This window comes from Psittacula echo (assembly GCF_963264785.1).
Source record: "Psittacula echo genome assembly, chromosome: 14".
In the NCBI taxonomy this organism is placed as follows: Eukaryota; Metazoa; Chordata; class Aves; order Psittaciformes; family Psittacidae; genus Psittacula; species Psittacula echo.
In genome coordinates, this window is record NC_137750.1 from 848,232 (window position 1) to 872,477 (window position 24,246).

A 24,246-nucleotide genomic window follows, 5' to 3' on the forward strand; every position below is an offset into this window, starting at 1 on the left:
CTTATAGTCTGCAGTTTCATAATCTGACAGTTATGAGAGCAGGAATTAGAAGGAAGAAATGCCGGACCAGGCCTTTCTGCAGAGATTATAAACACTGAAATGTGGCTTTTTTTCTGTTAGAAGAGCCTTTCCTGAAGTGCAAGTGATGAGCCATGCCACATTTATCTTCATTGGCTGATGTTTGCAAAGATATGAGGGGGCTTGAAGAGTACTTGACTCCATGACTTTCTATATTAAGCTCTGCTTATTTAATGAATATTTACCTCTTGGGATTTTCACATGAGCACTCTGGCACCCCAGGCTATATTAGGATAAATGCTTTCAGGACATGTTTTAAGGTGCTATGTCAAAAGCCTTGTTTACCAGCACCTTTCTGGAGAGGAGAGGACACACTTGCACTAGAGGAGGATGTGTAGGACCCAGAGATGTGCTGCAATGGATCACCTTTGCCTGGCTGCATAGAGTGATTGTGGGCAACACCGTGTCCCCTCCAACCTTCATGGTTCCACATCAGTTCAATCCAGGACATCTACATTTTGGCTTCTTTCATGCTTCTGGATCTGTGTCAAGCCTCCAGGTCAGGAAGGAAGGGAATCAATTTTAAAATAGTGTCGGTATCTCTTGCACCTCTTTTGAATTGTTTCTTGTGAGTGCAGTGACTCAAAGCCCTGTCCCATATCCAGGCAGCAGCTGGTGCTGCACCAAGGGCTCTGTGCATCATACACCAATGCAAACTGATGCTGCACCCCAGCTGCTTCACTCCAACTGTGGCCTTAATAGTGTAGCCCAACTCTTCTCTCTGGTGAAGGTTCTAATTTGGTGCTTCCCAGTATGAATCTGATTCATTAGGCTTTGATTCAGGGGGCCACTTAACGCATGTGCATTCATCCCTCCGATCCATGAGACGGCATTACCCTGGACAACTTCCATCTGCTCCAGGCTCTTCCTGGGAGCTCACAAGGTCCCACGCTCATGCAGTGTCTTCTCTTCCTAGAGGTATCTCTACTTCCACTTTGGTGCATATCCCATGTCTCTGTTAAACTCCATTACACATCTCTCCAGCCCTGTGCCAGCTACTCTTAGCCAAGAGATCAAAGCTTTGGCAGTGCACTGAGGCTTTCCCTCCCTCGGTGTTTGCTGGCTTTGTCCAAAGCAGGGCTTGTAGCTAGCATCAACTTAATTCCTCAGTGCTACAGCTGCGTAGGGCGCTCCCACGGTAGGAAAATGAGGTGCTCTATAGATTTGCACGTGCTGTATTCAATTAGCTCCTGCTTGAGCAGAAATTACTCTTATTAACAGATTGCTGTTGGAGACTGAAGGAGTCAAGTCAACACTAATGGAAGTCATCAGAGCTGTTAATCACCAGGACTTCAAAAACCAGCTCTCTGTTTGTTACTGGGGGTAATTCTTTTTATAGATCTGAGGGGTTCTTCCGCTCCTCAGTGATTTGAAAGGGTTTATGAGGTCTTGTAGGAGCTCGTGTGTTTTAATTGAGTCGCTCACGAGTGCCAGGCAAATACATGGGTACCATGGCCCTCATAGCCTTTAAAAAATGGGCTGTGCCTATAAAGCAGACTTTATTCTGGCTCTGCAGACTGAATGATTGGAAAATAAAATGAGATTTCATGCAATTGGAAGGTGTATGGGTTTTTTATCAGATAATTCAGTTCTCTGCATGCTTTAGTGATGAGCCTATGTGGATTCCTTGACATCTACTGAAGTTTTCTTCAGCTCCCTGGATGGGGAGATGTAAGCCTCAATCCTTTCCTGTTAATTTAGTTCAGAAGCTGGAAATACTTGGGCTGCCTTAGATCCTATCACTACAGCTGTTGTTTCAGGTGCCATCCATACCTTTATGTTATCTCTGCTCAGGCAGTGCTGAGAAGGGACTTGAGCTCAGTGAAATAGGAAAACGATGTGTGTGCTTTCAAAACTCACCTCATCCTGGTGAGGATGAAAAATCACTGCTCTCTGCAGATAGCCGGGTGTTTCTCTGCTCCTTCTTTGATTATTGTGGTTGTTCCTCTTGGGTGAGAGCCAGCAAATTCAGCTCGAGCTTCTGGAGTATCCTCAGCTTGTACCAACAAATGTTTTCATCTGCAAGTGCTCCTGATTGCTGATTGTTGGTGATTTCCCAGGGATAAGTCCATTTATTCACAGATTCTCCTGGCAGAGGTTGGTCCCAATGTGTTGATGCCCATGGCTGTGCTCTGCTGTCACAGATGCCCCTTCCCATCCTGCTCAGCCCCCAGCAGGAGCAGGGACAGGAGCCGAGCACTTTTTTCCTCGTCTCTGCTGGATTTCATCTCTTTGTTATAATTGGTTTTTTGCTGATGCTAGGAAACGATCAGCTTTTCCCCATTGGAAACCTGTCAGCATTAGAGATAGTGTTACCAGCATCAGAAACCCCGGTTCAGCAGAACGGCGCAGGAGCCCTACAGAGACAGCGTTTTTCTTTCTCTGCTTTTATTTCCTCCCTCCCCGTGGTCCTTCTCAAGTACTAATGGGGAGATAAGTTTCCAACTTGGTTTAGATTAACTAGAAATAGACTTTAAATTTCAAGTACTTACAAGGTGTGACCAAGTGGAAATGCAGCTTTTGTTCGGCTTAAGCTCCTTCCAAACCTGGGCAGATGGATGAGCTACTTCATGTTTTTCTTGCATTTTCTGGGATAATATTAATCCAGAAATCTCAAGCTGAGAGAGATAAGGAGTTCAAGCAGGAATATCTGCTGTGCCTCTTGAGAGCAGTAAAGACTGCTCAGTGCCAGGGCTTGGGGGAGGTCTGCAGGTCCTGCTTCTGGTCCTGGGCAGGGATGGTTCATGGCATGTCCCTTCAGGGTTGGGTAATGCGTTTCTCCATCATGCTCAGGGCTTGTCCCCTTATTTGCACCCCAGGTTTGGGATGACGAAAGGCAAAGAGAAGTGCATGGGGACATGGCCACTTATCGGCAGTGAAGGCCAGGGAATTCATTTGTTGGCCATGGTTGCTCAACAAGGATGCGGTGGAGAGGAAGGTCTTGCATTGCACCAGAAGGAGCCATTTCCATGGGACTCAGCTCCTTCCTTCTGCAGGTGTGGGGTGGAAAGGGACATCAACAGGGGATAATGGCTGAAGATGAGATCAGCAGCAGTGGTGGAAGGGGAGTCCCTCCTGTGCAGACAGCTCTGATATTTCCAAATGAAAAGCTGCTTTCCTCCCTTTCTTGCAGCATTCCCTTCAGCCTGTAACAAAATCTTCCTTTCCCATGCAGTGAAGGGATGAAACTGGACTTGTTCGCTTGTCTGTCAAAGTAATTTCCTTTTAATAAATACCTTTAAATCCTGAACTTCCCAGCACTCCTCCAGCCCACCGAGCAGCAAGCACGCTGCCCTTTCCATGTCTCCAGCCCCAGGAGGAGCAAAGCAAAACCCTCTGCAATCCTGCTACTGTTTCCTTTAACCAGCTTGGCAAAGGATGAAAAGAGGAAGCCTATAGGTCTATCAGGCTCTGATTAAACATGACTCAGGTTCACAGGGCTGGATCCAGGACAATAGCTAAAGCCCAGTGCCTTTTAAGGCACCCCAAAGACAATGAATGTAATCACTGATAATATGTGTGGATTGGGTTTCTATTTATAAAGTAGCAAGTGGCTCTGGAGCTAAGGGGAGCTGTATTTACTGAAGGGAACCAAAGTGGTTTTCAGGATGGCTGTGGCTCAGTGGGTGCACTAAGGTAGAGGAAAAAATGTGGGTGCAATGAGGGCAGGGCATGGAGAAGGCTTGTTGGTTGACTGAGGACACAGCCATGAGCTATAAATGATGGGGAATCAGGCGTGGAAGAGGGCAAAGAAAGGGCACCTCATTTTGTTGATTAATAGCTTCTTTCATTCATCAGAATTCCTTGTGTTTGGCCCCAAGATTCATGGTTTGGCTCCTGTTTTGAGGCAGACCCGATGTGTGTCTGCACCCAGGAGGAGGGTGGTGAGGAACTTAATGGACTGGTGTCAGGTTGAAAATCACATCTTTGTGTGACCCATTTGATTCTTTTCTTATGTATATATATTTAAAAGTCTGCAAGTGATGAGTCAGTAAAATGTTGTTGGTGTTTCCTGTGAAATAGCTGAGGTCAGTATTTTCTTTCTGTGTTATTTTTCCTTGGTTGCCATGGTAATGATTTCGGAAGGGGTTTATTCTGCAGCCGTTTGAATGGGTTAGAAGTTTTCACTGTCTTCTGGATCCACTCACAGAAGCAGAGCCCTCAGGATCAGGAGGGATCTGCCTCCTGGCCGGTCATCCCCATCTCTCCCTGTGTGCTGTGGCGAGACAGAGTGATTTTTCTATGTAAGTTCATTGTTAGCAAGACAGAGAGGAAAGACCCTGGGGTGCTTGTGCTCTTTTGTGCTGAGATCCCCTGGGGCAGGGGCTGGGCGAGACCAGGCTTGGCCACAGCCTGGAGCTCACTGCCTGGGCAAGGGGGAAATGGGGATGGATGGATCCATAGCAGACATTCCCATGGCGATGATGATGATGAAAAGCCTGTGCCTTATGTGGGTCATGGCTGGAGGAGGGCAGGAGCAGAAGCCTTGTAAGCCCTGTGCGCCATCTGCCAGGACCCTTGGTTGCACTTTATCATGCAGCAGGGTTTGTCTTTCAGGAATTGGGGAGCACAGCCACCGGAGTTTGTGCTTTTAATAACCACAGCTCCTGTTCTCACCTTTTTTCCCACTCATTGCCTGCAGCCATGCTTGCTCAGCAGACACCTTGGAGCCCGGGGCGCAGGAAGCAGCAACGTATGCCACTGTCTTGTGCCTAGGTGGAAATGAAGAATCTCTCTCTGCCATTGGAAACCTCATTTATAAGCATGTACATAGCTTAAAGAAGAAAAAAGAAAGAAATGAGTTACAGCCTATTTCTGAATGCTGAAAAAGGGCAAGGCGCTAGTCTAGCACAGGGATACCCTTCAACACAACATTTAGTATCTGGGGACATCTTACCTTGCCTTTTCCTGTCCCCATAGCAGTGCCCGGCTTGGTGCCAGGCAGTCCTGCCCAAAGGCAGGGTGCAGAGCATCCCCTCCTCACCAGTGTGGTTCGCACTCTGCCAGGCAGGGCTGTGTCCGGATGGGTGCTCGTGGCTCACCTCCTCCCTGCCGCCTTCGCTTGCCTTGTGGTGTTGATGGGAGATGCTGCGCTGTCTGCTCCTATTTTATGTGCTGCCACAGCTTGTCAATGTGCTGTTTGGTACATCAACAAATTGACACTACACAAACAGAGAGCTAACAGGGAATGATTTATCCAGGACACCACGTCTGTGTCCAGCAAGGCAAGATGTCTTGGAAACAGAAATCAGTATTTACCGAAGACTCATCAGAAGAGCTGGTGTTTTGTGCCACAGCTGAATGGCACTTGCATCTTGCTCTTTCTGGGTATTGCTCGTTTAATCACAGGATGCTCTACTTTTAATAAGTTATTGCTGTTACTGACAAGAGAATTAGCAGACTCTTCTTTTAAAGGGGAAGCTGAGGCAGATGTGCTGTAGTTGGGGTGGTGGGAATACTGGTGCTGCAAAGAAACCCCAGGCTCTGCATCCTCACAAAATGCCCTTTCTAGTGCGGGTCCTGGAGGACTTTGTTTTCCAAGTAAGTCAAGGGAAGGATGTGACCTGCCCTGGCTGCCCCTCAGAGGGGAAAGCTGCTCTGTTCCTCCACACCCAGCAAGGAACCATGGGGCAGGTTGTGTGCCAGAAATCAGTGACTCTCCCAGGTACATTATGCCTAGAGTTGGTCAATATTGTTTTGATGAGATGATTATTGTCAGAAAAAGGCAGTTTATCAAACTTGAAGCTTGGGAGGGGAGCTGCTTCAGTGAACTGTCTTTAAAAAGGAATAATTTATTGGAATAAGTTGTCTGAGGTATTTGAAATGTCCATTGGAACAGCTGGGGAACAAGAAGTTCCATGTTCTCTTCAAGCTCACTTTTTTAATGTTTTTTAATTCCAGTTGATTTATGATAGCAAATGGGTAAGGGAATAGGGACTGAAACAGAGAGGAGAGCTTTCAAAGTTTTGGGTACAAAGTGTTCCACTTCGCCAGCTGGGAGATGCTGCACTCCTGTTTGGGATGGGATGACAATTTCTATCCCCATGGGAGAGAAAAGCCACTTTTCTGCTGTATTGTAATGATGTCTAAGGAAAGGTGTCTTGGACATGTTTGTGATTTCTCTAGAGCAGAAGCATCTTATAAAGAATCTTATTATCTATGCACATCTAGGACTGCATGGAACTCTGAGCTGGCATTCTCAGAAGCGTTTGAGATTTGGAATCTGGCTGTGATTCCTTTGGGCAGGATCATGATCTCAGCCCACCTCTGGTTTTACCTATAGCTCCCATTGGTGCTCGTGGCAGGGGTCTCATGGACTGGCTGCAGTGATGTGTCCCTTGAGAGAATGTGGAGCTGTTGCAGGGGACTCATGAGCTTCTCTTGGGGAACTCCTGAGCGGGAACAAGAGGCCTGGGGGAAGGAAGAGCGCTCCACAGCAAAAATCCTGGGAGGAATGCTCATCGCTCTGTCTGAACTGTTTGGGGATGTGTTGTTTCCCAAAGCAAAATAGCTCCTCGATTTCAGGCGGGTCTGGTTGTGTCGTGCTTCCAGCAGATGCTCGCCTCGCCCTCCCCCAGCTCTGGTTCAGGAGATCACACTCTTCATTTTTACTGTGGGCATCCGATGTCTTGGATATTAAAAACTGTTTCCTGTGAGGGAAGTGGAGAAGCGCATGCGGAGGAAGACTGGGGGGCCAGGCAGCTTTTTTGGAATGAAGCAGGGGGAGATGGATGGATCTGGTGCTGCTGTGGGTGGCGAGCATCACCACTCATAGCACCAACACCCATAGCCCTTCTGTACCAGTGCCAGGAGTATTTGGAGCTCTTGTGGGCTGTAAGGGATGTTTCATGGGCTGGTCATGGACCATCCAGCACACGCTGGGCATCCTGGGGCAGTTGCAGCATAAGCGCTGCTCCCCCTGGCGCTCCCCACATTACCCAGCTGTGTCCTGCTAGTGCCTCCCATCTGGATTTATACATCCCAATAACATCTTCTACCAGAAGGTGCGCACAAAGTGCGAAGTTTCATTAATCCATGCTAATTACACAACATCCCTGCAGGGGCTGGTTGGGTTTTCCATGTCAGCCCCCATGGGGAAGGAATGCCACAGCTTGTGGGAGATGCCGGGCGTGCTCACACATCGAGGGATTTAACCAGGCTATGCCTTTGGGGCCAGTTAGACTTGGCAGCGCGGTCACAGAGGGAGAACAGAGGGTGGAAATCAGCCTTTAGGGCCCAGGTTAGTGGTGATGATGGATGAGAAGGAAAGCTTCCAGGAATACGTTTCCTTTCCAGCAGGATTGCTGCAGTAACAGTAACAGCACAGCCTGCCTCAGTGCTGGGGCTCTCATGAATGAGTTGGCATTTTTTTTGTGACTGATGTAGACTTTCAGCCATTTGAAATTGTCCTGAAGTGCAGCTTGACATAAGTTCTCGGCCTATTTATTACTTTGTGTCTGAGTGTTCCCATAGGTATATGATTTTTAAACCAGAGCTGAATTTAATATCGGAGGCTGGAGCATTTGTATCTTAGCTGTAGATCAGTGAGGAGGTGATTTGGGCTGTATGTTCGGGGTGTTTGTCAAATTCTAGCCAAGGGATCCATTCATCAGCGAGGATGTTTGAGCTATAGAAAGTGTTCAGCACCACCCTTTTATTTAATAACTTTTTCTTTTCTATGCTGCTGTTTCCTCCTTTTCTATCCTGTGTCATCACAAGCTCCCACCAGCATCAGTGCAAGTCCCCAGGGATTACAGTACCATCAACCAGCACGCTGGGTTGGAAGAACTTGAGCTGCTCAGGCTTGGCCAGCTGTACCTGGAGACTTCAGAGAAGGAAAGGGTTGAAAGCCTACATGGATTTATCTGTTTATTTGCCAGTATATATCAGTGAAGCCCTTGGTCACTGTAGATTCCTGGGGCTCTGAAGCACAGTTGATCAAGCATTGACCTTGCCTCTGAGCCATCTCCTGTTGGGTTGGGTCACCTCATGCCAAACCCAACCACTTGTGCCATGGCATGGCAGCTCCTGATTGAAGCTGTACGAAGTTTTTGGCCAGCCACCAAGGTGTTTCATGTGAGTGGTGGGAGTAGTCAACAGCACGTGTTGTACATTGGCTTCTGCTCATGGTGTAGCTGCTGTGAATTTGCACATCTGGCTATAACCCACCATGGTGTTCAGGCACCTAAAGCTGCATGTGGTTACATGTGAGGATTTAGAAGAGTATCTGGGTGAGTTAAGTGTCAAACTACCCCTACGAGGAATCAAGCACTCACTGTGTGTAAGGTGCTTTGTGACCTGTGCCAGCCCAATGCTTTGCGGGGCACCTCAGTGTTGCCGACATGACCCCGCAGATGGCTCCTGATGTTAATAAAGCCTTTAAACAGAAACATGGCAATTGCAGCCGCGTGTTGGGGTTAAATGGGGAGAAAGGATCTGGTGCTGCAGATTCTGTTTGTGCCTTTGACACTGACTTGCCAGATCCTAAACAGATTACACCACCGTGTCTTGTCTTCTGCCATCTGTTTTCCAATAATGCCCACCCACCTGTCGGGGAAAGCACTGGGTGTCTGCAGGCATTGTTGGGAACACTCTGTGAAACATGCTAGAAAAACATGAAAGGTATTAATTTAGGTCTAACATTACTAGAAGTCTGTTTGTTGAGGGTTTTTCATACCTCTGTTTTTAGATTGCCAGACTGGAATGCCAGGACTGGGCCCTCCTTCAGTAGCAGGGGTCTCCTGATAATGGTTTTTTATTTGAGCCATTCCAGTTATACCACCTCCAATCTCTGCTTTTGAAAATCTTAGCTTAAATCCTTGGATGAGATACTAAACAAAAATTCAGGCCTTAAAAGTAATTATGTGAGAAGACATCCCTCCTGCATAAGGCGAATTGATTTGGAGGATGTGAAAGTGTTAAGACTCGGTACATGCCACTTCTGTGTAAACCTCCTGAGGTGTACTAATGCTGTGATTAAAGTGAAGTCCATGTCTGGATTTACCTGCTTGATTTACAATGGGTGCATAAGCCTTAAATACTCTGATAGTATTTTTCTTCTCTCTCCTGGGCTTCAAGTGAACCATCAGCATTGGCATCCCTACACTTGCGGTATTGGGACTTGTATTTCCAGGTATAATTTTGGATATGCAGCTATGCTCCTTACTGTTTCCCTTTCCTCCCCTTCTTTCCCCAGCCAGAGGAGCTTACCAACGCCCTGGAGATCAGCAACATAGTCTTCACAAGCCTCTTTGCCCTGGAGATGCTATTGAAAGTCCTTGTTTATGGCCCTTTTGGCTACATTAAGAATCCATACAACATCTTTGATGGGATCATCGTGGTGATTAGGTACAAACATAGAGCTTTCTTTATGTGTGTTTCCCCTCATTTAACTGTTTAATTAAACAGAAAGTAATGGAGAGTGAGCATTAACACCTTCTTGTGACATTTTATACTTCTCTGATATAAATTAATGCCCTTAGACACAATTGCTAATACATATCTTGGGGTTATTTTATAGTCATTTTAGAGAGGCTCAAGCAGAAAGCTATCAGTCCCAATGTCCTGATGGCATCCAAATGGTACAACCAGTGTCCGATTAAGCAGCTCTCTGTTTTCTTGGCTTGTGCAAAGGCTGTAATTGCCCCTGCAGCTGCAACCACTGATTTGCAGGAGTGTTTTTGACACTCTAGTGGGGCTCTGCTCTTTGCAAGCCTGGATGGAGTCCAGTTTACTGGGGGCATTGGCAAGTGTGTCTCTGCCTGCTTGCCATCCCTTTTCTCTCTGAATTTCACCCTCCCTCTGCTTCCTCTCCTATGTGGCTTTGTCTTCTCATCCTTCAGTGACCTTTTCTTCCTCCTCAGTGTGTGGGAGATTGTGGGCCAGCAAGGCGGGGGGCTCTCAGTCCTGCGGACCTTTCGGCTTATGCGAGTTTTGAAGCTGGTCCGCTTCATGCCAGCCCTCCAGCGCCAGCTCGTAGTCCTCATGAAGACCATGGACAACGTGGCCACTTTCTGCATGTTGCTGATGCTCTTTATCTTCATCTTTAGGTGAGTGCTTCTGATTCCCCGTCCTGAGGTTGCTCTGGGTTTTCATATAGGATCTCGTGGCAAGGTGAGGAGATGTAAGAGTCAATAGCAGGACATGGCTGAGCTGAATGGTCCCAGGAACAGCATTGCTGGCCAGCGCTGGCGGTGGCTTGTTGCCCTGCCTAAATTCTCTTAACTCTGGCCAAATGAGACATGTGTCTTTGCAAGATGATTTACAAGGGAAGTCTTTCAACTGGATAATTCCTTGACACCACCCCAAGACAGCAGCCCCATTACTTACAGCCTAGCAGAAAGCCTGGTGCTAAAAATATTGCCAAGAAGAAGGTGATGTTCCTAGAATAAAGTCAGCCCTGATGGTGCTTGTGTTCTTGCATGGCCTCTTTAAGAAGTGGAAGTGTTAGAAATAGGCTTGGCATAACCCTGAGTTTTTGGATTTTGGGTTAGATTTTGAGAAGAACTTGTCTCCTTGTCACAGCCAACTCTGGTGTTCCAGCAATCCAGGCTCCGGGAAGGCTGGAGAAAGCCAGTCTCTTCCATGGAATAATGTCCCGTCTCCCTGTGAGATGCTTCACTCCAAACCACCATTTTCAGCTGTGGTGCTCAGTAGAGCTGCGAATAAATTGATTATTTGGGTTACTGGATGAAAACAGGGAAAAGCAAATTATTCTTTAAGTATCAGTCTAAAATGCAAAGTATTCTGTTTCCTTGTCAAAATTGAGAAAGCTGTTTCAGGTCCCCAGATATGTCTCATTCAGGCATTTCACAGAAACTCTTTTTTGTCTTCCTAATTCAATTGAAGCATATTTTGCTGAAAATGTGCCATTGCAAAACAGAAAGTCAAAACATTTTGTTTAGAGAAATGTTGAAAGACAATGTTTTGACTTTAAAGGAAAAACAAAGCAGAATTAAAAGGAGTGGGCACGCTTTTCGGTCGAAATTCAGAGGTCCTTCCACATTCCAATTAACAAATTCACAACTGGTTTGCGTGATCTTGAGGTGCGTTTTTCAGTGAACAGATGATTCCTCTTTAACAGAAAATAAAAGGAATTGCCCAAATGGCATTAGGAGACGGTCAGCCCTGTTGTGTGGTTACTGGTCTGTACTGTGGTCCTCTTGTTGAGCCCCTGCTTTTCTTCCCATGCAGCATCCTGGGGATGCACCTCTTTGGCTGTAAGTTTGCTTCAGAGCGAGATGGGGACACGCTGCCTGACAGGAAGAACTTTGACTCCTTGCTTTGGGCCATCGTCACCGTTTTTCAGGTACAGAATGGAAAATCACAGAATCAGCCAGGTTGGAAAAGACCTTTAAGATCATCAAGTCCAACCTTTACCTCAGGACTTCCACAACTTGTGGGTTTTTGGGAGCTGTAAGGGCTGGAGTTGTTTTCCAAAGCATCTAATAGAGCTTAGTGAAGCTCCCTGCTGTGGAAGGGAGAGTGCCCAAATCCAAAAGTGCAGGAACACGGAGGGTTTCAGATTGTTTTCCAGAATAAATTGTGGAGCTCCTGAGGAGGGGCTGCTGTGGTAGGAGGCACCTGTATTTGCAGGGTATTGGGTGGGTGAAAGTAAGTGCAGAAGGTGGAGAGGATGAGATCAGGACCATTTGCAGTGATATTTCGACAAAGGACAGAACCTGGTTTAAGCCCATAATTGATACAGGCAGTTTGCACAGGTACCCAGCTGGGCTCAGGGGAAACAGCACACTATCCACACAGCATCTCCATTTTCCTCATATCCATCCTCTGCAGATTTTGACCCAGGAAGACTGGAACAAAGTTCTTTACAATGGAATGGCGTCAACCTCCTCCTGGGCTGCTCTCTACTTCATTGCTCTCATGACGTTTGGGAATTATGTTCTCTTTAACCTGCTGGTGGCCATCCTGGTAGAGGGTTTCCAGACAGAGGTAATGTCCTCGCGCTCCTGCCTTTGCTTTCTTCTAAAGTTTCAGGTCCTCCAGATCCTGGAATTTGATTTCTGAGATGGACAGCAATGTGTTCACTAGAGTGGTGCATGAAAAAAGTGGGGGGAAGTATTAAGTCTTCTTTCTGTTCTTTTTTCCTTCTTAGCCACGGTGCAGTTTAATACAGCAAGCCCTTTACACGAAGGGCTTAAATGAAAAGCATTGTTAGCGTTGATGCAGGAGTGGGAATTCAGCAGTGAGTCAGGCACTGTGGATGGGATCGCTGCTATGACAGTGTCTTTGAAACAGTTCTCACTGCGTTTGTCAGCCAGATTAAAAGCCCCTCCTGAAAACTGACGCAGACTGGTAAGAGATTAGTGACATGATTATCTTTTTTTGATGGTATGTGTTCATGGAGCTCTTCCTGTTCCCAGTCCTGCGATGCTGTGCACATTTTAAAGTACATGATTTCAGGTCTCTGCCATCTGCTTCATTGGGCTGCAAACTTCCATGAGACATCCCAGATTGCTGGAGGCTTTCATGGAAGGGCAGGGGGGCACTTAGGTTTGAACCTAACCTATTTTTCGTCCTACTGCCTTCCCAACTGTCCAACTCGGAGCAAGTGAGCATGTCCCCTAGTCCCCATGGTGGGGGACCTGTGATGCCCACCGCTCTCTGCATAGATTGACTGTCTATGAACATCAGTAAGGGAAGAGGACTTTAACACCCTGCCCAGGGTGCTGGAGAGGTAAATCTAACCTGAAACTGCTTGCTGGGATCTGCTCGTACAGGCTGTGCTTTTACACACTGTCCCTGATTTCTGTAAGCACTCTAGGGTGACTAAATATTATTTAAGATTTATGGCTTGTGTATGATAATACCCTCCCACCCTATGAACATCTCTGCATAGAACTGTTTTTATTATTATTACTATTATTTTTGGAGCACGGTCTGGAGGTAATGGAGTCGTACTGGGAGGTAGCAAGAAGAAATACTTCTTATTTCTTGTATCGTCTCTCTCCGTGTTGATGCTTTTCTAATTGTTCTTGTTGTAGCTGTTTCTGTCTGTAAATCCCCTCCACATTTCAGCCGAAGGGAAGATCACTTCCAGGTTCTCCCAAATAGCACAATGTTCCCTTGCCCAAGCAAGAAGAGGTACAGAGCTTCTTGTCTGCTTCTGATGATGGCTTTGAAACCAAACCTTTGTTCAGCCTAGCAAATTGATTTTCTGAAGGTCGACAAAGTGGGAGATCACCTGCTGCACCCACTTCGTAGAGGAAAGCAGCCTCTAAATGCAGCAGCCTTTAAATGCAACAACCCCTTTTCCAGCCCCTGGTCCTCAAGGGAGACTGACGGTCCTTGGCTCAGCCTGGTTTTTCATGCTAGAGCATCCCATGCTCCTGCTCCGCCAGCCTGTTTCCCTCGGCAGCAATTTATCCCATGCTCGCTTGCGGCCAGCTGGTGCCATGGCACATCTCCCTGTAAACTCATGCCCTGGCTTTAATGCACTGTGATTTGATTCCAATAACCATGCCCTTGAGGGTTTGTTTTCCCTGGAGTCAGGGGAACCGCCTGCAGCACTCCCCAGGTTTGCTTTTGGCTGTTTTTTTGCAGCAAGGCTGCCCCATCCCTACCCCTGCTTTCCTCTGCAGGGTTTCTGTGTAAGCTGTAAATGTGCTTGAAGTGCAGTGTTAATCAGGGAATAACTTCTGATTCAGGGAAGCACTGAGAGAGCCTGAAGGCAGGGATACTTGTGCCAGTACCCAGAGGTGGCTGAGGGAACCAGGATCCCTCAGTCGCCTCCAAAGATCAAACCCTTTCTGGCCGATTCTGCCCAACCATGGCAATGTCTGCGGACTTCAGTAATTCATGACTCTGATTACAGTGCTGTTTTTTACCTTGGGCTTTGACTGTTTTACCTTTTGGGATTATTTTACTAATAATCTTTCTTCCACAACCTTGTTATTCTGTGCTCTCCACAATTTTCCCATAAATCACAACGGGTTCAAGAGATCCCTTGACTCAAGCCAAATTCCCCTCAGCAAACAGGGAGCAAACATCTGCTGGAGGTCAAGAGCCAGGTCTGGCCTTGCTGGTTTATGTTAATTCAGCTTGGCTGATGTGTAGCTTTGCAAACAGATCTTGTCCTGGTTTTTGCTAGCCAGCACACAAAGGATCCTCTCCTAAGCAGAATGAATAGAGAGATCAGCTCTCGCTGTAAACAAACCCCAGCGTCTCCCTCCCGTGATTGCACTTGACCCTTCTGAGTTGGGTTGTTGGATGTTTTCTTCTATTCTCCTTCAGATTTCTGGGCTGAAACACAAACCCGGGGCTGCTGCCTCTATCTCCTGGGTCCTTGAGTGCCTTTCCTCAATCTGCAAGCACCTCGTTAATTTTAGTGCATGGCTTTGCAGCCCCAGTTGCTAGGCAGCAGATGTATATAAGCAGTTGAGAAACAAAAAGGACTTGTTCCAAACTTTAAATACGGAGCAGTATTTTTGCAGCATTGAGTTTCTTTTTCTTTGCCTTTCTTTCTATTTGGTCACCGGCTTCTCTGTAGCGAAAGGCACACAGAGGACTTTGTGTGGTTATTTTTGACTGCGTGTCCTCTGATTTAACTGGAGCCCAGTGCTGGTGTGGGGAAGGTGAGCAGGGGACTCCGTTTGATCAAGCTGCTAATTTGAGATTGCTGCCTGACCTCTCAGGTCCCTGCCCAGGGGATTTCTCTCTGAAGCAAAGAATGACTCCTCTTTGTCAGGCATAAAGCTCCTTTTCTAAGGGACTTTCTAACAATACTATCTCCAAAGTGTATTCTTCCATTGATAATGCTCCCAGTTTTGTGTCCCCTTGTCTCTGGCCATCCTCACTTGTGGATTTGTTCCTTCCCCTCCTTTGTGCCTCTTCCCTCCTTAGTACCACAGGTCCTCCAGTCCCTCCATCCTTTCCTCTGCAGAACATTGCCTGCTCTCTGGATGTAGCATACCTGCAGTATGGACTTCATCCTGGCTTTAACAGTCCTTTCTCCAGCAGCAGGGATTTTGGATGGTGTTTTTCTTGCATCCCTTACCTTTTGCATTCCTAACGGTTCCAGTGGGATTTTCCTTGTGAAAGAAAAGTCTTTCCATGTTTTTTGGTGCCTTTTCCATGTCTCTTTCTGTTACAACTCAAGACTTTAATTTAAGTGTTTATCACTAGCAAGGCACCATTGTCCAAACATCCAGACCCCAAAGCTGATCTTTCTTAAACTCTTCATCCCAGTCTAGAATGGGCTGAGTTTTGTCTCCTGTGTAGCAACCAGAGGAAAGACCCATTGCCCTGCAGGCAAGCTGGTGGGACAACCCATGCCCTCCCGCAGTGTGTAACCTGCTGAAGGATTGGAGTATTAGGAGAGCCACCCCTGAGGAAGGGGAAACACAATGAGATGAAAAATGGTCTGTGCTTTCCAAGTGGGTAGGGAGGGACTGACTTCTGGTGCTGTGAGGAGCTGCTGGGGCCACTTGTGTGGCAAAGCCCTGAAGGACAGGGCTGTGCCTCCTTGTCTGCTGTTCTCTGCCACGTTTGGCCACCGCACTGATTTAAACGGGTGTCTCCACTGATGGGGCTGAGGAGGAACTCACAGCAGTTTCTGGTGGCTTTCCTTAAATGAGGTATTTCACCTGACAGTAAGAGGACTAATGTTGTGTTAATCAAACATTCATTAAAAGCCTCCACTGCCGTTTAATGAAGGCATCATAAATAAAGATCCCATTATGCAGCTGCAGAAAAAAAAAGAATTAAAAACCCCCCATGTTTTCAATAATTAGCTGGTGTTTCATTAGCACAATTATCACTTAGGAGATGAAGAAAGCTCTGTTTGAAACACTTAATTTAAAGGTAAGGCTTGGTCCCTTCAAACGGCTTCACTCCATCAGATCTTCCAGCCCTTCCCTGTGCTGAGTGGAGTGAGTGCCCCAGCCTGGCTCTCCATCGCAGCCACATGCTGCCCCTCTCCCTTTCCCCTCTCCTTTCCTTCCTTTTCTCATGTGTTTTTTGATTCCCCATTCAATCCTACGGTTGAAACTGTGACAATTGAACCCCCCCTTCCCCTTCCTCCCCCTTTCCTCCCCCCGTTTCTCCTTCAGGAGATCTCCAAGCGAGAAGACGCGAGTGGGCAGTTAAGCTGTATTCAGCTGCCTGTCGACTCGTCGGGGGTATGTACACACAGCACATCCCACCACCCACCGTGGTTGTCTCTCTCGTGGTGCCTGGTCACATGCCGTGGTGCTGTTCTCATCGTAGTAGCTGTCATTCTTTTGGGGTTTGTTTGGGTGTTTTGGGGATGGTTTTTGGTTTCCTTTTTGTCGTCCTCATTTTCAAGTCAGCCCTGATTTCAAGTCCCTTCCTTCTCTGGGGGAGCCAGGTAAATTTAGGTGGGTGCTTTGGGGTGGCTTAAACCCCTGCTCTCACCAACCCCTTTCTGGATGCCTGCCCTGATGAAGGTTCCCCGTGGGGCTATCACAGCACAGTCCCATCCCAGGGACCTCCCTAGGGATGCGGATGGTGATGCTGAAGTGCTCCCGCCATCACGCAGGCAGAGGAGGGTGCTTGGGGGTGAAGGGACCTGGAATCAAGCCTGTTCGTGGACATGTGTGTGTGAGAGCCCCATGCTCAGCAGGACAGGGTTGGACGGCGGCAGTGTGTCCCAGAAAGGCTGGCCAGGATGCTGGGATTGCCAGTGAGATGCCGCGCTACAGCACGGGTCAGGATGTGACATGATCCTATTCAGGTCTGAGGAAGCTGTGGATCTCTGAAGTGCTGCACACCCCAGGCATTGCTCTTCTGCCGCCCTCACCTTTCTCTTTACCACTCCCTTCCCTTTCTGTCCTTTCCAAGAAGTCTGACTTTTCCCTCAGCACAAAAGCCCTTTCCCATTATATCACAGTGTGTCAGTCCCTTTCGGAACAGGCCGGTTTAGCCATTGCACCATCTGGTCCATCTGGACGTACCCTCGTTTCCCAAAAGGATTTTAACTCCTTGTTCTCTCATAACCCCTTTTCTATCCAGAAAGGCAAACTGGGAGTGCAAGACCAGGTAACGGGCAGCAGCTCCGGCTGCGCGATGCTTGCCTGCACCATACTGAGTCTGGCACGTGGTGTTTTGGAGGGGATGCTTTCTGCCCTCCAGATGTGGGGTTTGGTGCTGGGGAAGGGGGTGGGAAGTCCTCACGTAGCTCTGCTTTTCCATCTCAGCACGCATCATGCACCATCAGCCAGTTCCTTTGGCTGTTAAAGAACACTCCAGGAGTACAAATCACATAAAATTCTTCCCGTTATTTATTCCTTTTTAATAACCCATTAGGGAGAATGAGTAATTCCTGGCAGGCCCACTGACGGGCTGAGCTGGGAGCCTCCACAGGGAGCATACCTGGAGCCAGCTGGAGCCCCTGTTCGTACGGAGACATGGTTTTGACTCCAGTGAAGCTCAGGCCAGCCTGACTCTACTGCTCCCCCTTGCAAGGTGCCTTCCTGACCTTCCCAGTCTGTGTCTTGCAGGATGAGCTTCCCTGAATAGCACAGAAGTCCTGGATCCTCAGGAGGGGAAGTTTTGAGCCAACACTTCACATCACACTCTTTTGCCTTAAAAACTGGGACTGAAAGTATTCAGTCCACCTGGAAAAATAATCCCCCTAACTGTTTAATGACCCCATTGGGAGTATTAGGGCTCATCCCTCTGGGGTTTTGCTTAACAGAGGCACAGGGCACCGCACCTTGTGTCAGTTGCCAACAATTCCTCCCATTCCATACTGGGGCGCCTCTGGGTTTTTACAACCAACAGGTACCCGAGCACCAAACCTCCACAGCGCTGGCCAGGGCTCCTGGGGATGCAGCTTAGTGTTGGTGGGGTTTTCTGGGTCTCTACCAGCTGAAGTAGCTGAGGATCTGCTTGGCTTCTCTCATCCTAGCATCCTCTCTCCCTTGCCACTTCTCCTCCATCACGACGGGGCTTGGTGCCCTTTGCCAGAGCAGCGGTTTCAGCCTTGAATCCTCCTCTTTTGGATGGGTATCGTTCTGGCGAGCACCATTGCCCGTCAGGTGTATCCTGACTATACCACACCCTAAGCGCCTTTCCGCAGTGCCAATGGACAGAATCAGTGGGGTGCACAGGGACATCCCTAACCAGGTCCATGCCACAGAGCTCAGGCACCACGCTGTGAGCAATGGTAAACTTCTCTCCCTTCCCAAGGACGGGCACATGTCAGAGCAGGCAGCTCTCGCTCAACCCCAATGTTTGTAATGCTACAGAGAAATCTAAGTCCCCAAAATGATACAGCACAAATCCCCAAAGCTTCTGCTTCTGTTGTGTGTCGCAGCTGGGAGGGGAATGGCCACCCAATGCAGTCATTATCAGGTTCTGTGCTGGTGGGGCATCCATCAACACGTCCCCATTGGAAACTCAGGGTCCTTTGTGCCCTTTCTGAGCCCTGGATTGCTTCATTAAAGCATCACTAGAAAGAGCTACACACAGGGAGTTTTAAGCCATGGTGTATAAATTGAGATGAGTAGGGTCAACTTTTGCCCCGAAATTGCTCATCAGGTGTCTGCCCTTCCCTAATTTCTGCCCAGAATGCAATTCCAGCAGCAGAATCTCAGCAATGGTTTGTTTCTTTTTCCTAATCCCTTTCTGGGGCCATGTTTGGAGCCAGAGGCAGTCTGTCTTCCTGGTAGGAGGTTAATTAGTCTGTGGTATAAATATGTGCATGCGTCATTTTGTGAAGGGTGATGTTGCATCGTGGTACAAAATTCAGTGGATCCGTAGGTGTGGTGTTGGAGACGGGAATATCCAGTTTTTCAGAGGGGTTTCCATGCACGGTGGCCCATCACCCTGCTTGCTGAAGCGCTTCTGTTTTGCTCCAGGGTGATGCTTCCAAGTCTGATTCGGAGGGGGATCTCTATCACCGCAGCCTGGAAGAGGAGGGAGGACTTAAGAAAAACTTGTCAAATCCAGCCTGTGAGTAACAACCCCAGGAGGTCAGGCCCGTCCACAGAGACCTCGCTTTGCTGGGAAAACAATGTGTCTCAAAGGAAAAGGCCCTCCTACAGAGAATGGTGTATTCCAAGCTGTGGCATGCTTGATGTTGCAGCAGGCTTGTGGTGTGGGGTGGGATTGTGGGATGCAGACAGAGAGACATGATGGCATTGAGGCTGTAATCTCCCTGCTGAGCCTGGGGTCTCTGCAGAGGCATAAATGAAGGAACCACAAGGAAGGAGGATGGAGGGAATGGGCATGGGCAAGCAGCAGCCCAGGGATGGAGCTGGCGGGTGTTGGTTGGAAGGTTGGGGGTAGCAGATGACAGCCTCCTCTCCCATTGCACCCAGTCACATTGGCACCTGATCCCATTCCTGATTTACATCCCCCTGACAGGCTGAAGGATGGGCTCTCAGCTCTCCAGAAGGGTTTTTTATCCTCCATCCTCCTGACTTTTGGAGTGGAGCCATCCCTGTGCAGCTTTGCCTGTCCGACAGCAGGTTGTAGATGTTCCCTTTGAGGTGCAACACCTCAAAACTACGTGTATCTTCCAGTGATGGCCCTGAGTGACTACCCCGAGCTGAAGAAGAGCCTGACCCCACCACTCATCATACACACCGCTGCCACACCGATGCCCATGCCCAAGAGTGCCATGTTCGGAGACGCAGCACAGGGCTACGAGTCCCGCCGGGCCAGCGGCATCTCCATGGACCCCGCTGCCTACGAGCTCAAGTCCCCGGTACTTCCATCACCTCCTCCTGCGGGTGCTCCGCACGTCCGTTGGTCTTGTGGGGCTGTCCATCCATCCGCCCCAGCTGATGCACCAGCACGGGGCGGGTGGCACAGGGCTGATGCTCTCCCTGTCCTTCCCGCAGCCCAGCGCCCGCAGCTCCCCGCACAGCCCCTGGCGCGCCAGCAGCAGCTGGAACAGCCGCCGCTCCAGCTGGAACAGCATCGGCAGAGCCCCCAGCCTCAAGCGCCGCGGGCAGAGCGGCGAGCGCAGGTCCCTCCTCTCCGGGGAAGGGAAGGAGAGCTCGGAGGAAGGGGAGAGCTCGGATGAGGAGCGCTCCAGCCGGGCCGGCAGCTTCAATGGCTCTTTGCCTCATCGCATGGAGTCGCTGGAAACGAAAGGCTCCTTCGACCTCCAGGATACACTGCAGGTGCCTTCCCTGTACCGGACTAGCAGCATGCACAGCAGCCGAACCATCACCTCCGAGCACCAGGACTGCAATGGGAAGACCTCTCCGGGTCTGCTGCTGCACCAGCTCCATGTGGATGACCCCCGACAGGACTGTGATGATGGTGATGATGAAGGCAACATGGTAAGGCAATGCCAAGTGCTTATTTTGGCCTTTTTTCCTTTTCAAAGTGATGCTTGTGCCTGTCTCAGGAGAGCATGAGTGGGTGCAAAGCAATGGCCTGTGCAGGGACTGGGTCTCACCATCACCACCACACCAGACTGAGTGCCCCAGAAGAACACCAGAAGGTCTCTGGGCTGTGAATGCCATCAGAAATGCAGTTGTCATCATATTAAGTGTTTCAGTGCAGTATCAGCTGGTTCATGATGGAGAGATCAGGATAAAACTCCCCAGTTTCCACTAAAAGGTGCAGAGCAAAGGCTATCTCCTGGAAGCATATCCAATACAATAGTCTGGGTTGGATATGTTTTTCTGGTTTTATTTTTTCTTTGAGAAAAACCCAAACCAAGTCACTTTCCCTGCTCTCCAACCATTATTCAGCTTTTTGCCCTCACACACAGCAGCAGACAATTTCTGTTGACATCCACAGGCAAGGAAAGGGCATGGTTCAAGCCTCTGCATTAATTTCCATATGAAAGAGGCATTAGGCCAATAAGTGTGTGTCTTTCAGGGGCTGAAAAGTGCCATTTAGGAAATATTAACTAAAAGGGCTGCAAGCAAAGGGGAGGGACAAGGGTCCCTGGCTCTTTTTCCATGTGAATGCTTGTGTATTAAGGGAATAAGAGGAATTTGTCTGCTTTTCCAAGGTGTTTTGTATGGCTGGGTGAGACGGGCTTGAGCTGGGCAGCAGGATGCCCCGAGTGCTGGCTGTCACGCCTGTGTCAGGATGGGATGGTTTTGGGCTGTTTCCTGCTCTTCTCGGGTTACGTCTTTGTTTCACTTTACCTTGTTCTCAGGCTTAAAAATCTGACAGTCTAATGTGTTATCCCAAGGAGTAACTGTTTCTGTTGATGAAGTGGATGGCTTTTGGGTAGAGCCATGTGATGGTAATCAGGGCAGTACTGAGAACAGGAAAGCTGTGCTTGTGGACATGGTTTTACTGTATTTCATGGAGATTGTTGAATGAAAATGGAATGTGGAGCATGTGGAGGGGAACAAAAGGCAGAGGTGACTCCAGAGAAGGAACAGGAAGAGGAAGAGGGTCAATGCTGGCAGGACGGAGCCACTCAGCCATGAACCGCCTTTAAAAAAAGCCATTATCCCATTACATCTCCAGCGTGGATCCTCAGCCTGGGATTTTTACTGATTGTCTTAACCTGGTTTTTAACCTCCATAAAATAAATTGGATTTTTGACAAAAGGAGCAGTAATTATTTTTGGGAAAAGCACAATTAAAAGTAATCAAATCATGCTCCTTATTGCTAGCTAGGGATTTCTTTTTCATGCTCCAGCATCTCCCTTTTCCAGCTCATCTGGTCCAAACATCCCACAGGTTCTTTCCTATTCCCCACAAGCTCAGAATCCAGCAGCCTCACTTGTGCTGGACATGATGTGATGGGACATGTCCCTCCTCTGCTGTCCCACCAGCCAGTGCTGGCGATAGGCTTGAATGAGATGCATGTGTTTAATCTTTATTATAACAGCTGCTTTTAGTTTAAAACAGACATTGTCTGCTGTGTACCAAGGTCTAGCCACTTAAGGTTAAACCAAAGGTCCCTCAGTCTTCTCCCATGGGGTGGCCAGAAGCAAGTGTCTAGGGAAAGAATAGGCAAAAGAGGGTAAATAAATTGTGCCCTCACCCATAAGCCACAACTGGGACATCCACAGCTGGCTGGTGCTTTTCTCTGTGCAAAAATACGTCTTCACTGCAAATCATTAAACCAGATGGATGGGAAAATATTGCTTAGATTAGCAAAATGAGCCCTCAGGTTGTGGAGCTTCCCTGTGTGATATTCTCATGACGTTTCAGGGGATGCTTTTCCCCTAAATTAGCCTTGACAAAGGCAGGGGAAAAAGGTAATTATTTTTTAAATGGGAAAAAATAAAATTCAGAACTCCCCCACCAACAAAAGAAGAAAAGAACTCAACTGTTATTCGGATCAAAGTAATCCTAAATATGCCCTTCTGCAGCAAAGCTTCACATCTCTCCTTGCTGCCTGCTTTTGATTGCCTCTGCGTAGAAATGAAAGGAAGAGCAAAGGCTTCGTTTGGATCTCCCAGGCTCCTGTTATATTAGTGCTGCTCTGCTGCCTTCAGTGAGTTTATTCTGAATTTACATCCCTGTGAACAGCCAGAATCATGCCCCAGAAGTATAAAATCAGGGGACTGAAATACGCTTTTCATTGCCTGAATGCAGACAGAGCAAGCGATCTGCTGCCTGGTGGGGTTCACGTGGCTGGGACCGAGATCAGGGATCTGCTGCAAGGTCTTTGCTGTTCACATCTGCTGGATTTTGCATCCTTTTGGGTGCTTTTCTGCCTAAATTACTGAGTGCTCAGAGCACAAAGTGAAAGAAATATTGAATCTGCAACCAAATGTGTCCCCTCCTCCCTAAAACCTAATTGCGCATTGCAATTGCAGCTCCTTTCCTCTTTGCCTATCTCCATGGCATGCAGTCCAGCCACATCCCAAACCCTCTCCTCCTGCCCCTGCTTCATATTTAATATTAAATAATCAGGCCCTGAGTGCTTCCAGCTTGCCTGGAGGTCTGTTGCCGCTCACAGAGCATTTTTCAGCAGTTCCCCCCTATTCCTTATAATAAATCTTTTATAAATCTAAGCCTCTCCCTTTACTCTGAGGAGTGCATCAGTCATCTTTTAATGTCAACTGCCTTTCATCCTGCCCTCAGAAGTACATTAATATCTGAAAGTCCTAGGGAAAAAAAAAGAGCTATTTATCAGCAGCTCTCCTTGGTGTGGGATCAGAGGGCCCTGTTAGCACATTGCCAGGTGAAGGCAGCACTGCTGCTGCCTGTTAGCCCCTGCCTGCGTGTGGTGGGGGGAGTTTGGGTGGTCTTATCCAGCAAGATTTTGTCTAAGCTCTAAGCAGCTGAATTAAAGGGTAGTTTCTTTCTCCCCCCAAGTCTTTATTCATACTGTCCAGGTGCGTTTTATGAGCAAACAGATATGATTTAAACCACATAATTGATAGATCACTTTGACCATAATGCAGGCTTAAGCAGCAATCAGCCTGATTGTAAGCAGTCGATGTGTGCTTGGACCTTGTGGAGAAAGCATTTGATGGGACTTAGGCTGGAAATGCTCAGGTTTTATTTCACAAATATCTTACATTTGGCTCAAATTAACTGAACCGCGTTGTTCCACTGGTGGAAAACTGGAATAATTCCCTTGCCTTTAGATTTCTGTGGATGTACTTGACCCCATACAGAGCAGCCGGGCTGCACCCTGGCTGAGCTGGCCCCAGCCATACCCTGGTGCTTGCCCTCACTCTACCACGCTGAATAGAGAGACATGATGGAAGATCACTTTTTGCCTTTGTTATCTGATTTAGCCCATGAACTGCAAGCTGCAACAATTAGCCAAACCCCAAAATATCTCTGGCATTAGAATTGGACAAAAGGAATATAAAGAAGCATTCTGTGCTGCTGACGCATTACCATTCGCTACAAATCCCCATGATAAATACCAGAACTGCTTTGAATAATAGATACTTCTGGAAACCTTCCAACTTGCAAAATGAATTGGACTGAGTCACAGATATTACTCCATGTCCAGAGGCAGGGGCAGCAATCACTATTCTCACCACAACTTTGAGCAGACACTTGATCTTTACCCATTTATTTACCTTTGTTAAATCTATGGATAATTAAACTAACTAGGCTGCTTGAAGGGATAACACAACCCCAAGGATGCATATGCTATTAAATACAGTTTAGAGAGAAGGGAACAGTTCTGACTCCTTGTCTGAAGTTGGAAGAGTGATGTGAAAAGAGCCAAGACGAGGCCAAAACCTTACTGGTGTGCTGTGGCATAGAGGTGAGGGAAGGACAGGCAGCT

At 48.0% G+C, this 24,246-nt stretch overlaps 1 protein-coding gene across 1 annotated transcript in view; it reads left to right on the plus strand.

The window, feature by feature from the left end:
- Positions 1-24,246, plus strand: part of CACNA1G (calcium voltage-gated channel subunit alpha1 G) — a gene marked incomplete at both ends in the record, with an annotated part of 137,925 nt that overhangs the window by 64,854 nt on the left and 48,825 nt on the right. The window contains 9 exons of the mRNA XM_080629628.1: positions 9,275-9,426; positions 9,942-10,127; positions 11,272-11,386; positions 11,875-12,030; positions 16,149-16,217; positions 17,071-17,097; positions 18,921-19,014; positions 19,587-19,771; positions 19,908-20,354. Coding sequence (XP_080485754.1) covers positions 9,275-9,426; positions 9,942-10,127; positions 11,272-11,386; positions 11,875-12,030; positions 16,149-16,217; positions 17,071-17,097; positions 18,921-19,014; positions 19,587-19,771; positions 19,908-20,354 — 1,431 coding nt within the window. The remainder of the gene's footprint in view (positions 1-9,274; positions 9,427-9,941; positions 10,128-11,271; positions 11,387-11,874; positions 12,031-16,148; positions 16,218-17,070; positions 17,098-18,920; positions 19,015-19,586; positions 19,772-19,907; positions 20,355-24,246) is intronic.